Source organism: Camelus bactrianus, chromosome 20 (assembly GCF_048773025.1).
Source record: "Camelus bactrianus isolate YW-2024 breed Bactrian camel chromosome 20, ASM4877302v1, whole genome shotgun sequence".
Taxonomy (NCBI): Eukaryota; Metazoa; Chordata; class Mammalia; order Artiodactyla; family Camelidae; genus Camelus; species Camelus bactrianus.
Window position 1 is genome coordinate 17,465,917 of NC_133558.1, and position 15,181 is coordinate 17,481,097.

A 15,181-nucleotide genomic window follows, 5' to 3' on the forward strand; every position below is an offset into this window, starting at 1 on the left:
AGTTTTACTATCTTTAAAATAACCTTTTTTTTTTCTCTTTAATTAGACGATGAAAAAGAGTACAGTGTTTATGAAACTGATTCTTTGGTATCTATTGTAACTTTTTCTAAAACCAAGGTTGAATTTTTGAAATGATTAAATATGTGCTTTCCAAAATTGTTTATTCTCTACGTATTAAGTGCAGGAATCATAGATCAAGTTTACTCATTGTGTTGTTCAAATATTCTGTAACCATGCACATTGTTCTTTGCTTGTTATGTGAATTTTTGAGTAGTATATTGAAAGTTTACCCTACAATCATAAACTTGAAGTTCCCCCAATTCTGTCATTTATTGCCTTACGTAGTGGTTGAGTGGTCAGGTGCATACAAGGTCTTGAATGTTACATCTTATCAGTACATCTTTATTTGGTCACCGTGGAGTGTAGGTTTTTTTTTTTTTTCTAGAAGTTCTGTTTTGTTATTTTTTGATTACCCTACTTAGATTTTCCCTTGTTCCTTGATTGTATTATTCCATCTTTATTTCTTTAACCTTTCAGTAAATAGTTACCTTACTGTTTCTGATCATTTCAATATCTGAAATTCCTAGGAGAGAGCAAGGGGATCTAAGGCTCCTGTTTATCTGAAAGCCTGACTCTCCAGTGTCTGTTTTCCTCTTCTGTTTGTTACCATTTATTATAAGCTTATACGTGGTAATCCCAAGTTCCTAGTAGAGTGCCTGGTAAGTAATAGGTGCTCAGTAAATAATTGCTGAATAAATAAATCACAATCTGTATGAATCTAGAGAACTTGAATTCAAGATGCTTCCCTCCTGAAGGGGTTTACCTTTGCCTTCACAGGGCACTAGGAGGCGCTCTGAACCTACATCACTAATTTCACAACCCTTTCCTTGAAACCCCAGATTCTATGTAAGTGGTTAAATCCCAGTGGCAAATTTCCTCTGTCCTCCTCCAGAGTTCTGCGGAGACAGACAGGTTTTCTTCTTGGGAACCTTTGCTAGATTAACCTTATTGTAACCTATCCTTTCTTCCAGGGTCCTGGGTTTAGTTTAAGGGTTTCGAATCCCCTTCCCCAAGGAGCAGATATTAATTGACAAAGTTCAGAATCTTGATAATAATAGTTGCCCCAGAGAACCCAGTCTAGTGTGTTTATCTCTCTGGTTTCAGCGCCTAGGTTTTTCATTGCTTTGCATATTTCAAGGCATTTTCTCAGTTTCTTCTTAGCTGGGCAATGATGTGCTACTGTTTTGTTGTACTTTATCTGGTCTTTAGGTGTTTTCCTTCAAGATGGCTTTGTATCCAGAATATCTTGTTTTCTGTATTGGAAATAAGTTTTTACAGTGTCCCTCTCTATCCCTAATACTTTTAGCTTAAAAATGTGTCTGCTATTAATATTGCTAACTTGCTCTCGGTAAACATTCCCCAGGCATGTGTTCCTCTCATTCTTATTTTTTATTTATTGTTATTATATAAATATATGCATAATTTATCTTCATTCAAATAAGAGGAGCACTTTTAATGCATATTTTTATTACACATATTCTTTTGCTTTATAAAAAAATGTAACCATCTAAAAGATAAACTACTGTACCTATGCAAGAACTCTAGCATATACTTTTCTGAGGGAGACAAAAGAAAACCTATAAAACTTCCAGGTGACCACAATCATACAGGACAATAACTAAGCATATATTTTATTTGAGTTAATATCTACCCTTATTTTGGAGTTACATTTTTTGTAATCCTAAAAGAAGAAATCACTGTTATTGAGTCTGGAGACAATTCATATGGGGAAATTATTTAATAAAGAGTGTGGTAGTCAATTTTGTTTTAAAATTAACAATCCTGGGGACTAGGTAACACCTTTCACCTCTTTGTCAAATGATCACTGCCTCAGAGGAGTTTAGAACAATTGGGATTCAGGAGCTTTGCCTAGACAGACAATTTTCATGGTATCCAACATATATTTCTATAAATAATTATATTTCATTAATTTCACTTAATAATACACTAAACATAAAACCAAATGTGTTTAATATTTTACTTTTTTTAAAAAACCAGACCCAGCAAGATTTAAAGGAGATGTCTTTAGTTGTAACTAACATTATTGACCTTTAATCTGAGCCTTGTGATCCTAGAAAATAGTGATTATTAAAGAAATTCTCCCCCTTTTTGTATTCCAAAAATAATTTACTGCAAGGAGGCACTGTTTTCACCTATGATTTGGAAAAGATAAAAAAAAAACAACTCCTGGTTGGAAGGGTATATAGCTCAGTGGTAGAGTGCCTACTTAGCGTGCAAGAGGTCATTGGGTCAATCCTCAGTACCTACATTTAAAAAAATAAATTTAAAAAACAACAGCAACTCCTTGTATATCTAGGACACAACCAGACACAGACCCCTCCCAAATTCCCATTCTTTGCCTCAAAAGTGATAACCTGAACTAATCCATGGAAACAATATACTTTGTCAACCAAAATTTAGTTACATTTTCTCTATCCCCCCAGGTCCCAGAGCTTTGACCCACCCTCAGCCTGAGCCACTTTACTACCCCTCCTTAAGGGTCCCTTCTGATAGTTGGCTGGACTCGGGGTAAAACATTATCTGTTTTCCTAATATCTAATCAAGCCATTTTTTCATCCTACCATTCCTATGTCATACTCAATTCTTTTTAGTCTTGTTTGCTCTTCCCTAAGAAAATCTGTTTTGGCTTCAGCCAAAGAGAAGCTTACAGATCATATGCAGTAGTCCGTTTCACCTCCTATCAACAGTCCTTTCAAAAATAGCCTCTCCTTACCAAGTCTGAATCTTTTTCATTTAAAACAGCTCATGGACTATTTTGTCTGCCCTGTACACTGTGTGTGTTTCTACTAAATTCATGTAGGTATGGAATGAACACTCTAGTTTGGGTCAGTCCTCACCACTCTTCAGTGTTATATAGATCTGTTCACCTGTGTAGAGGTTATAGCCTCTATTCATGGTTACTACATTTAAATTAGTTGCCTGGTCCTTTTGAGACAGGATGGAAGGGGGCAGGGCACACCCATTAAAAGAATAACACAGCAATGAGCACCAAGATGGCCAAAGATTCAATTCCCAGTCGATCTTGAGGCCCAAGATAGTAGAAGATTTGACTTCCAGCAAACCTTGACCTTCATTATATGCTCATTTTGCAATAATAGCATGGTAAAGGGCACTCCCATAGACATTATAACAGAAATTTTGGGGTGAAATTTCATAGGTTGGCTGAAATATGAGTAAATTTAGAGAAATCGTCGACCCTAAAATTATTGGGTATTGACTTAACTCTACAGCTTTGGCTCTTAATCAGTGGCTTTCAACTTTATCTATAATGGAAATATATCAAAATCTTAACTAGTAAATTAATAAGTTGGTGATATGGTGAAGCTAATATCAACTAAAAATAGATAAAGCTAATAGCAATCACTGAATCCTTCTCTCTATGATTTACATTATCTATATTTTGTCTCTCCAAAATACTGTCTCATTCTCCAGATAAATTTCTCTTTTTGCCCCACTCTTCCCCATCGGCCTCTTTTTCCACTAAGTCTTTTTCTCTCTCTCTCCGCCTTTTCCATTTTTTCTTTAATCTAGTTGTAATTTTCTTTCTCATTTTTCTCTCTCCTCTTCCTCCATGGACTAGGTATATAAGAGAATCAACGTTTTTTTTTTCATTTTAACATTCTCCTTCAGTCACTTAAAAAATGCTTTATTTGCCATGCTTCTAAAGTTAGAAGAAATCACAACAAACTTTTCTCTTTTTTTCCTAAAACAGCCCACCAAACGCCAGCGGGAGTCTTATGAAGGATTCAGATTTAAGCCAGACTGCTTTAATCATTATCCTGGCTCCACAATTTACATGTTAATGGGATTTGAGGGAAAAGGCCTTGTCTCATGTTCTCTGGTTTTCTTTTCTATAAAATGGAGGGCAAAAAACAAACACAAACAAACAATCAGGTAGGGTTTTATGATTAAATAAAATAATACATATAAAGCATGTTAGCTATTATTCCAAACATTGCTACACGGGCTAAATTGGGGAAAAGTAAAAATAAAAGAGTGAATAGGTCTTCAGGAGATTTCCTCCTCAATATCAAAGTGAGAAAAACAAATTAATTACTTTGTGCCCTTTTTGTTTGCCAGCTTACCACGTACAGCTTGCAGCCCTGGATTTACTGCCAGCAGGGGAAGCCAAAAGGTGGGGCAGCATAGAAAGTCTTAGAAACATCTAAATCAAATTCAGGGGAAACAGGTCTCAATAGAAAGGAAACATGTTAATGGAAGAACTAGCTAAAAAGCCGGTTTCTGATAGTGATAATAGTAAATTGTAAATAAAAGTATTTATCACCATGTTCTCCCGTTTCAGTTGTTTTCTGGGGTTTTTGTTTCTGTTTTTAACTAAGTAGAAGGAAGAATAATTTCTGATCCGCTTTAGTGGCTAACCTGGGTGTGATTTGATCGTTTCCAATACGAAGCACTGCAGCGATACTGGCTACGAAATTCTTGCCTTTATTACCTCCCTTTAAGCTACGTAACTTTAAACTTTGACATTTATTTTCACGCTATATTTCTACATTTTTGGTATAGTTGGAAACACTGTCTTAGGAATTTTTTCGATTACCGTAGATCGCCTATTTCTTCTCAGTTCTTCCTTTCCCTGTCACTAATCTAGAATCTGGATTCAAAGGCAGAGTGACAGCTTTTCTAGGAGTTGTAAACAGGCCTTGCAAATCGGAGAGATAACCAGTCTATGAAATCTGCCTTTTTGATATTTCAAAATACTGTAGAGAGTGCTATCTAGTTTATATCCTTAACAAACTAATCTGAATTGTTATAAACAACTACAGAACTTTTAAAATAATTTAACTAGATTAAAGTAGCTGGCCTGATTGCTGGAAAACTGTCTCAGGAGATAGCCAATGGGAGGGCACTCCCCCAGTTATCTTTTGCATGCATACCTCTTAACAAATGAACGAATCAGCAGTTGCCGAGTTAAGGCCTCATTTGCATAATACTGCCTACAAATAGGCAGGGTCCTACAAAGCGGACACCATTTTGTCTGTGAAAGAGCAGTAGCCGAAAATGCCTGAACCGGCGAAGTCAGCTCCGGCCCCGAAGAAGGGCTCCAAGAAAGCGGTGACTAAAGCGCAGAAGAAGGACGGCAAGAAGCGCAAGCGCAGCCGCAAAGAGAGCTACTCGGTGTACGTGTACAAGGTGCTGAAGCAGGTCCACCCGGACACCGGCATCTCGTCTAAGGCCATGGGCATCATGAACTCGTTCGTCAACGACATCTTCGAGCGCATCGCGGGCGAGGCGTCACGCCTGGCGCACTACAACAAGCGCTCGACCATCACGTCTCGGGAGATCCAGACGGCCGTGCGCCTGCTGCTTCCCGGGGAGCTGGCCAAGCACGCCGTGTCCGAGGGCACTAAGGCCGTCACCAAGTACACCAGCTCCAAGTAAATGTGTTCATAGGTACAGTCAAACCCAACGGCTCTTTTCAGAGCCACTTCACGTTCACACAGTAGTAGCTGTGCACTAGCAAGTGGTATTTCCTGAAAACTAGGCTTGCAATTACTGTTACAGGTAGCACTTAAAAATGCAGTTAGAAAGCGAACGGTTCTTGGGGTTCAAACTTGCATATTGTTCTGATTACCGTCCCCTGTACGAGGATTCCCATCAGCATAAGCGAACATGGATCTTAGCACTAACGGCCAGCTCTTCGACTTCTTAGTCACCTTTATGGAACTTACACAGATGCTCTGTGGGCTGGTAGCGAGCTTCGGGAAACTGGTCTGTTTTTGGTAAAATACTACGTTGTAGCGTCAAATAGGTCAGAACAACATTTGAATCTCCCGCTATCCAAAAGCGGAACTTCCTCTCTGATGCTGCGGATCCTCCGCCTGCCCATGTTTTTTTGTGGGATCTATTTCCTTCTCTCTCCCCTAGCCCTTTGCCTAGGGCTTTCGAGTCCTGGCTAAGTATTTTATCTAAGATTCTTTACAAACCTGGTAGATTGGCTGTAGTTCTCCAGTAACGGAAGAGCAGTTATTTTTACTGTCCTTTTAGTCACTTTACTAAATTTTTAAAAAGCTCTTATCACTGGATTTTTAAAAAATTTTTAATACAGTCATCTCCTCACTCCACAGACTTTTTGCAAACCTACAAAACTCACAGAATTTTCAGTGTTCAGCTCACCTGTGTGGTCACATAATATAAAGGTCGGCTCTGAAGCTTTCTAACCACCCTTTTCTGTAACTTGCAGTCTTTTCCGAACCCATCCCCCTCTCCTGCCTCCAGCTCCCCTTTCCCTGCACAGTTCAGAAACCGTGGAGCGATCTTGACAAAAGAGGGACCCACGGCCGGTTCAGAACTCAGAGAGGAAGCACCGTGGAAGTAGGAGATGACTTTTAACTGTTGTGGGCTGAGCTCTTGAGATTTGGAAGCCTACGGTTTGTGACCACATAATGCCCAAGAGACTAAATCCTGGGAAATAGAGTCGGGCGCTTCCCTCATTTCTCCGGAAACTTCAAGGTAGGGACTTCCTTCAGGAAGTTAGGTGGAAAAGGTTCGGTGGCTTGCATCACCCATAAATGGAAATATCAAACCCACCCAAGAATGGCTACCACTGTCCTTAAACATTCCTAACCAGCCTCCTGGACCAGTCTATCTGGTCTCCCATTTATTGTCTCAAAAACATAAATAAAATAAGCATAAAGACACAAACAAGTCTTTATTTTTCAGGTTCCCAAATTACAACAGAATTTCAACTTTTCTCATCACCTTGATTTTAGTTTGAGGTAATACTGACACTCCTTCATCCATAGCGAATTTCATTTTCATGCCAAATTCGCCATGTTTTTTTGGCTTTGTATCTTTCCTTCACAGCCATTGGATGGTTCCGAACTTGACAAAACTAGAAATTCTGTGCTATTGCCACAGGCCCTTCATTGTCCAGCCCTCACCTAACTTTCCAAGCCAACCTCAGAGGACTTTTTCTTTTGTTTTTGTTCATTTATTTTTTGGTTTGGGTTTTTTTGGTTTCTTTTTTCTCCACCTCTACAGTTTTTCAACTACCAAGGCCTGGCTGCCTGCTTGTATTCACTGTGGGATGGCAGCAGCAGCTGATTTGATGACTTCAGCGCTCTTCATTTATTGATATGGCTTGCATTATTTTTCATTCAGAGATGTGTAAGTTTGCAATTCAGAGGCAAAAGGGGACTGGACTTAAAAATTTTGAAAATTTTTAAAATAATTTAATGTCAGCATGGCATGAAAATAGGTTTCAAGAAAGACTTTTTCAAACTGGTGTGATGCCTAGTAGGCTGAGAACAAGAGCTTTGGACACAGAAAATGGAGAGCACTGGGAACTCAGGTTACAGATACTAAAGGGCAACCCACACACCATCTGGACACCTTCAGGGCTCATGATTATTACCTCTTCCGTGGGGAAAAACCTCCACTTAGAGCTGAGCCCAAAGTGTGAGAATTATGTTGATACCCTTTCTCTTGTGCCACTGTATCTCATTGATGCAGACATCTGCCCAAATAGGGCAGATTTGTTTGCCTTGAAGTTGGGAAAACTGACAAAAGAAAAAGGCCTGAGTGTTCAGCATTTCCCTAAGCATGGTCAACAAAAAAGTTTCAAGAGATTTTAATTTGTTTAAATTACCTGAAATTGTTTTGTTATGTTTGCATCCAAAAAACTTTCATTAATACACTTGCTACTTAAGAATATATGTAAACATGTTTCTTTAAACACGTACATAAACCCATTATCCTATGTTGTCACACTCAGTCCTCACGAAAACATGAAGTTTCTCCTACATTATAGATAAGGGAACAGTGGTTAGTAACTTGCCACAGATCACAAAGAAAATGGCAGTTCAGAATTTCAACTGTATGTCTTCATGGTTCAAAAATGGCCGTTTCTTTTCTCTGAGCCTCTTTCATGTCATGAGAAATAAGAACACTAATAATAATAACAATCGTCAAAACACAGCATTTTCGAGGGCATGTACTGGCCAAAATGCTTAAAAACATTTAATGTTATTTACCCCCTAACCTATCAGAGAGGATCTACTGTTATCTCCAGTTTACAGATGAGTAAGTATGCACAGAGAGGTTAAGTGACTTAACCAAAGACACAAAGAGTACAAACTACCTTCTGTACAAGTTTTCCGGTTCCTTTTTATCTTTGAAGAGGGATATTGGGACTGTTTCTTGTAAACAGAACAAATGATTTACTCAGTGACACTGACTACTAAATATTTAGACCCTACTATATATTTACCAAGAATAGCAATGGAAGGTAAGTTCAAAGAAAGCCTTAAGAAACAGTTCACGGACTTCTGCCTTAAACAGCCTAAAAATAAACTCCCCACTATTTTTATTTACTCCTAAATCTTATGAGATACAGCTTGGGCCTTAACGCCTCTGAGAATCAAAATGGGTTATCTTTCTTGCATTCTAGTTACAGTGTAAAGGACTCATCTCACTTGTCAAGAATATATAGATCTATTGCACACAGTGAATAAATACATGTGCCAAATTTACTGCTGTTTGATGTGTTCTTTATGCATTTGGTCTGCCCTTTTCTCTGTAGCCCTAAATTTTGGATTTCTACCTCAGACTCTAAAATCCTAGACTCCAAGTTGTTCACAGGAATCCATGGAGCCCTGGGAATTACTTGAATGAGCTCCATGAAATACGTTTTATACACACACACACACATATAAGTATATGCACACACAGATCCTCAAAGGAACTTATGATCCACATACTGTTAAAAACTCCTAAGGGGAGACAGTACTTTGAAATATCCAGATTACAACTGCTTAAGGCATGTGGATATTCCACATCCCTAACAGGTAACGAGCCCTTATTCTGTGTTCTAGCATGGAACACCATGGAAAGAGTTGAAAAAAATGAGTTGAAAAAAACATACTTGGTATGGTAAACTTTAGTTCTTATAATAGAGGCTCAACAGTAAATTAGCTTAAAGACAGTTAAGTCTTGTCACTTGGAACAGATCCACTGTGATCAGTCCAGCTCTGTGGTGCAGCGCTGCTCCTCCTGATCGGGATCTGTTGTTCCTTCCATCATTGTTCTGCCATCCCTAGCGCCTGAAGTTCTCTACTGGACCAGACAGTATCAACACCTTCATAGAAGGCAGCAAGAAAGATGAAGGCTCGAAAGCCTGGGAATGTCTTCTACTTATGCTTATTAGGGAGCAGGTAGCCACATGCTCACCCCTGCTCTCAGATAAGCCAGAAATATTGCTTCAGGCCCGGGAGTTATCTGTCCAGGTATTCCTTTTCTTACAACAAAGAGAACAAGTTTTAGTTGAAAAAATGCCAGTTGTACTACAATAACCTAAGATTTTTTTCACAGAATAAAACCCATTCTGAGGACACTAAAGAATACAGTGGCAGGCTGACAGTCCTGAGAGATTGTAGACAGTTTACAACAGGTAACAAGAAACGGGTAATGCACTTGAGAACTGCTTGTTTTGCCTCATTTTCTGCTGTGAAGGGAACAAGACTGGAAATCATGAAAACCTGGGTTTGAAAGGCTCACTCCAGCCTTTTTGTCAGGGTATGTGGCACGCAACCAGTTTATTAGAGTATTTCAAAATTGACTGTAGTTAAGTCTGTTACTCAAGATAGAACCAAAATAACTTGGTAAACATAAACCGGCATACTTATACCAGACATAGATGCATCAATAGGTTCTTTTTGATTGTAAAACAGTAGCTCTGGATGAATGGGAAAAATAAGTCAGCCTGTCTCCATTCCACTTTTAAACAAGAGGAGACCTCACACTTTTCTCTGGTAGAACTTGACTGTCTTCAGCATTACCAGTCCTCCCCTTTCTCAGGTCCTCTTTATCATGTGACTTTTAACAGGTTTTTTTCAATATCCTTAGCTGAAGAGTGTCTACATTAGTTCTTTTTCCCGATCTTCTACCACCAGACTTGACCTCGTCTTCCATAAAACTTCCCAGCTGGGTTTCGCTAACAGTTGTGCAAAATAGTTTTATCACCATAGATTAGCCTTCTTGCTCTAAAGATAATACATCGCACATACGCCAAACCGACTATAGATTAAGTGCAAACCTGCTAAGGCCTGAAACATACGTAAATCACGTTTAAGTTTGCAGGTTGTCGACAGTACTTACCTGTTTAAATACCTTCTTATAAAACTAAAACAAAGCGTTAACTCTTTTAAGTGAGCGGATAGGTGGCCCTGAAAAGGGCCTTTGGTTTTGCCGTGCGAAGCGGGGCGATTGGTAGTTTAGCCGCCGAAGCCATAGAGGGTGCGTCCCTGACGCTTGAGCGCGTAGACCACGTCCATGGCCGTGACCGTCTTGCGCTTGGCGTGCTCGGTGTAGGTGACGGCGTCGCGGATCACGTTCTCCAGGAACACCTTCAGCACCCCGCGGGTCTCCTCGTAGATGAGACCAGAGATACGCTTAACACCACCACGACGAGCAAGACGCCGGATCGCGGGCTTAGTAATACCCTGAATGTTATCACGCAACACCTTGCGGTGGCGTTTAGCGCCTCCTTTTCCAAGACCCTTTCCGCCTTTACCACGTCCAGACATGGCGAAACCACAGCTATCAACCTCCGAGTGTAGTACTCTCAGCAGCGCCACTAAGAGCTTTTATAGTAGCCTGACGGACCTGTTTGAAAACAGCAAAAGCAGGGGCGGGAACCACAGTCGGTCCAGCCCTTCGTTTATTTGTCCCTTGCTCAGAGCCGTAGTGACTAGGCGGGGCGCCTAAAGCGACAATGGATCCTGGAAGTGAAATTTAATCAAGGTTCCTATACGTGGATTCGTGTTTTTGTGTATTCATACAATACGTGAAGCCATTAAATAGGGCAATAATTCATAGACTTTCCATAAAGAAACCCGATGCTTGTTCTTCAGATTTCCCAGAATATGAAATAGTTAATACAAGCTATTGTCCCCAAAACTCTTTAAACACGGTTTTAAAGAAATCCTATATTTATTGTTTAATTTTCCATTAGTTTTATCCACGTGTGGTTGTTCCGTTATCTAAGCAGAGCTCTTTATCACACTGTCTGGATAACCCTACTGAGGAAGCTGAGAATATAAAGTTAAACGTTTGAGAGATCAAGTAACGTTAAAAGTCACTGAGGGCTACATTGGAGATTTATAAATATGTATATCCCAAAGTGATAAGAACCTTGCTCTACTGGAAGTCTAAGATTTATGGTTTGATTGTGTATTTAATTATGGACAGGTTTTATCTGGCACTGTATCTGTCACCACATTCTATTTCTCCAACCACTTGGCATTACAGTGACCAGTCAAGTTCTGGAGATAGCCTGCTCCACATACTAGCCTGTGACTTTGGGCAATCTATACTTTTTTTTTTTTCTTTTTTTCATTTTAAATGTGCACAAAGATGTTGGGTGATGGTATAGCTCAATTGGTAGTGTGCATGCTTAGCATATACAAGGTCCTAGGTTCAATCCCCAGCACCTCCTCTAAAAATTAGTACATTAAATGTAACTAACCCTCCCTCTCCAAAAGATGTATAGGAAGGTATAAATTACAGAGCACTTAAATTTAAGAGATAATCCAAAATTTTTAAAATAATATCAGGAAATAAGCAATTACTCAACAACATTTATTATGAAATATTGTACTACTGTGGCTGCTCTCAACTCCTCCCTTCAGTACTCACCCCTCTAAAGTGAGGAGCCTAAGCAAGTGTTTAATTTGCAAAACGCTTGTTTTGTGAACTCCTCAAAATAATAAATACATAAAGATTTAATTTCTCATTATTTCCCTTGAGGTTCAGCCGACTTTGGATAGATTTTGCTTTTTACTCCATGGTAAGGAGGACCCTGTTCATCAAAGCTCTTCCATGAGTTTACAGTGCATGGAAACAAATTCTACAATGGAGTTGTTAACCTGGGATATATAGATGGGCTCAGAGCATCTGGAAACTTACATAGAACAAAAATTCCATCTTTATTTTTACTATACTCCAATTGGATCTTAGTGTTTCCTCCTCTTGTGAAAATGTAGTCAACAAATAGGGTGATTGGCAGGACCCATGCTCTGTTCTATTACGTTGTAATCACAGCTGTCAATGTCTCAAAATATTGTTTAAATATATTACTCTTCCTAAAATGTGGTGATTTATGGTCATATGGGTAATCTTATTATTTAACATATTAATAAAGAAGCACATGTTAATACTTCACTAATTTGGATTTTTGTTAAATTTGACGATGGTATTTTTATATAACTGTTTTCCTTTATAATCCTGTGTATATTATTTTAAGCATTGAAAAGCATTATTCTGGGAAGGAGTTCATAAACTTTATCACACATACAAAGAAGTCCATGGTACAAAAATGGTTAAGAATCCCTCTTCTCCAGGATCTTGAAAGTCTGGAAAGATGCTGGGTTTCAAAAACGTGCAGAGAGAAACATTGGGAAATTCCATGAATGCTGGAATGAAACTGACATATTAGTAAAAGTACTCTGATAGAGCTAAGGGTAAATGGAAACAATTTTCTCCACTTATGAATAGTAAGAGGTCATTTCCTCTTCCTCTTAGAGAGTTTTCTTGGAGAAATAGTGAGTCTGAGTTTTCACTCTTCCCTTAGGAATACAGTGACATTTTTCTAGGGATTAAGCCCAGTCTCCAGTTTTTACAATGGAAAGAAATCTCCTAGGTTGTGAGGCGAATAACCTCTAGATATGTAAAAATATACATCTGTTATTAGCTTAGGAGTCTTTCACAACATACACATGAGAGGTGAACATGTCAAGGTGAATGGGGCGATACCATGAAGATTCTCTACACTTAGATGCCTAAGAGATAACTCTTCCTTTGTGTTGCTGCAGAAAACCAACTATAATGAGTTAAGGTCATTTTTAGCTTAGGAATGCATGAATCAATAACATGTAAATATACACTCCAAGTAAAAATGTTTATATTGAACTGATTTCTCCTCTCATATCATCCATTTCAATTGCTCTTAATTTTTAATTTTTATTAATGTTCATTAATGTTTTGATGTTTAACTTGAATGTACTGCATGAAGTGATCAGTCATTTGTTGATTTTGATGGGACCAAAGAGGAGTATTAAACCCTTACCTCTTGGGCTTTGTTCTGTCCATTCCCAGCATTTCTGTTTTCCATAGTCCTAGGGAAACATGCTTCAAAATAAACATAATATTTTTTTAAAAAAAAACATAGCTTCAGAGTGAAAAAAAAATGACTTTCTACCATCAGTCTATTTCCCACTGAATATAAATCATAAGCTATAATGCTTCCTATAAACTTATATCCTTGCTTAAGTAAGAAATGTAGTAGTGAATATAAAACATACTTGCTTTTAAATTTCTCTCTCTTAAAGAAATTCTGTATAAGCATGTGTGAAAGTGTTGTACATGTGTATATTCCTTAATTCTGTTACTTGAAAGCTTTGGTAAAGTTTACCTTCCTGAACAATGACAGACCTCTGTACACAAGAGCTGGTGAATATTTTAATAACTGATCCTCCCTGATAAAGTCAATGTAAATAAAAGAATTTTTTAAACCCATAAAGGGGCCCAACTCTCATTTACATCTTTACCTGGAAGTCCTCTGCCATCAGCTATTGCAAAACAGGCCCAACCAATATGTCAAAAGCATCATTGATCGTTGCTTTTGACATTTTCCTAAACAAATTTTGAAAGATTGAAGCTCCCCAGTTAACTAACACTCGAAATACTCACAAGGAGCTATGATAAAGCTTTTTCAGACAAAACAATAACCTGTCTTATCAGAAATTGCTGTTATTCCAAGGATCCTTTACTATAGCTGTTGTAGAGAAATCCTGAAACAGCCTGTGTTATTTCTCCTCATATGAAGCATATTTTGGGGGTAAATCTCAATGAGAACCAAGCAGTTGTTGAACGGATGGAAATCCAAGAATGTGTAGAATGTCACTGGAAAGCAAGCTATTGAAAACACAAAGGGAAGAATTTCTATTTTAAATGAAAATCAAAAAGTTGCCTTCCTGACCTGTGAATCTCTAGGAATGTCAGGGGCTTTTGAAAAAGGCTGGGACCGACGTGATAAACACTGGAGGAAGAAACTACGAAGGTCTCAAACCTTGAGCTGTCCTGTTTCATGATAGAATATAAGTGGCGTGATTCCTAAGCAGGAAATTTTAATATTTTGGCTTTCCTGAATTGTAACAAACACAACTCAGGGGCAGAGCTTAGACTAAGTTGCTGTCAAGCTGGAAGTCAGCTGGGAACCAATCAGAGGGCAGTGGCTCTGTGTTTATATATACACACACTCCCGGACCAGGCTACTCAACTCTTGAGACTGTATTTCCTTTTTTATTACTACTTTTGACCAACAATAATGTCTGAGACCGTACCTGCCGCACTTCTTGCTCCTCCTGCAGAAAAGACTCCTGTGAAGAAAAAAGCTCGTAAATCCATCGTTGCCACGAAGCGCAAGGCCTCCGGGCCCCCGGTGTCGGAGCTGATCACCAAGACTGTCGCCGCTTCCAAGGAGCGCAGTAGCGTGTCCCTGGCTGCGCTCAAGAAGGCACTCGCGGCCGCCGGCTACGATGTAGAGAACAACAGCCGCATCAAGTTAGGACTTAAGAGCTTGGTGACCAAAGGCACCCTGGTGCTGACCGAGGGTACTGGCGTCTCGGGTTCATTTAAGCTCAACAAGAAGACAGCCAACGGGGAGGCTAAGCCTAAGGTTAAGGAAGCGGGAGCAGCCAAACTTAACGCTGCTGGGGCAGCTAAGAAGCCCAAGAAGGCGACGGGCGCGGCTACCCCGAAAAAAAGCACTAGTAAGTTCCCCAAGAAGGTGAAGAAGGCAGTAACGACTTCCAGGGCCAAGAAAGTGGCCAAGAGCCCGAAAAAGCTGAAAACAGCCAAACCAAAGAAGGTGGCTAAAAGCCCAGCCAAGGCCAAAGCTCACAAGCCCAAGGTAGCCAAGCCTAAAGCAGGCAAGCCAAAAAAGGCGGCCCAAAAAAAGTAAGAAAATTAAAACTAGCTGAGTACCTTAAAGGCTTTTTTCAGAGCCACCTAAAGAGCTCAGGAAATGAGCTGTTGCACTCTAGAAGGGGGCGTGGCTGTGAGAAGGTCGCCAGTGAGGGGC

The 15,181-nt window shown here is 39.3% G+C and overlaps 3 protein-coding genes across 4 annotated transcripts; 2 read left to right on the forward strand and 1 right to left on the reverse strand.

Annotated features, from left to right (window-relative positions):
• Positions 1–733: 733 nt before the first annotated feature.
• On the forward strand, positions 734–6,929 carry LOC105084159 (histone H2B type 1-C/E/F/G/I). Its single transcript, XM_045509669.2, has one exon. The coding sequence runs from the start codon at positions 5,101–5,103 to the stop codon at positions 5,479–5,481; it is 381 nt and encodes a 126-aa protein (XP_045365625.1). The 5' UTR covers positions 734–5,100; the 3' UTR covers positions 5,482–6,929.
• Positions 6,930–10,256: 3,327 nt separating this feature from the next.
• On the reverse strand, positions 10,257–14,581 carry LOC105084161 (histone H4). Of its 2 annotated transcripts, none has more exons than XM_074348215.1 (3): positions 14,442–14,581; positions 13,166–13,227; positions 10,257–12,463 (listed from the first exon to the last, which is right to left on the reverse strand). In XM_074348215.1, exon 3 carries the CDS (start codon positions 10,623–10,625, stop codon positions 10,314–10,316), a length of 312 nt encoding a protein of 103 aa, XP_074204316.1. In that variant the 5' UTR covers positions 10,626–12,463; positions 13,166–13,227; positions 14,442–14,581; the 3' UTR covers positions 10,257–10,313. The 2 variants fall into 2 exon arrangements, with proteins under 2 accessions (XP_074204316.1, XP_074204315.1); XM_074348214.1 differs by having other exon boundaries at positions 10,257–12,512.
• LOC105084162 (histone H1.5-like) lies at positions 13,366–15,061 on the forward strand. Its single transcript, XM_045509655.2, has one exon. The coding sequence runs from the start codon at positions 14,426–14,428 to the stop codon at positions 15,059–15,061; it is 636 nt and encodes a 211-aa protein (XP_045365611.2). The 5' UTR covers positions 13,366–14,425.
• The last annotated feature ends 120 nt before the right edge of the window (positions 15,062–15,181 follow it).

Excerpts from the sequence above, each read along its gene's own strand:
- LOC105084159 (XM_045509669.2), top strand. The coding sequence starts at position 5,101 with ATGCCTGAACCGGCGAAGTCAGCTCCGGCCCCGAAGAAGGGCTCCAAG.
- LOC105084161 (XM_074348215.1), bottom strand. The coding sequence starts at position 10,625 with ATGTCTGGACGTGGTAAAGGCGGAAAGGGTCTTGGAAAAGGAGGCGCT.
- LOC105084162 (XM_045509655.2), top strand. The coding sequence starts at position 14,426 with ATGTCTGAGACCGTACCTGCCGCACTTCTTGCTCCTCCTGCAGAAAAG.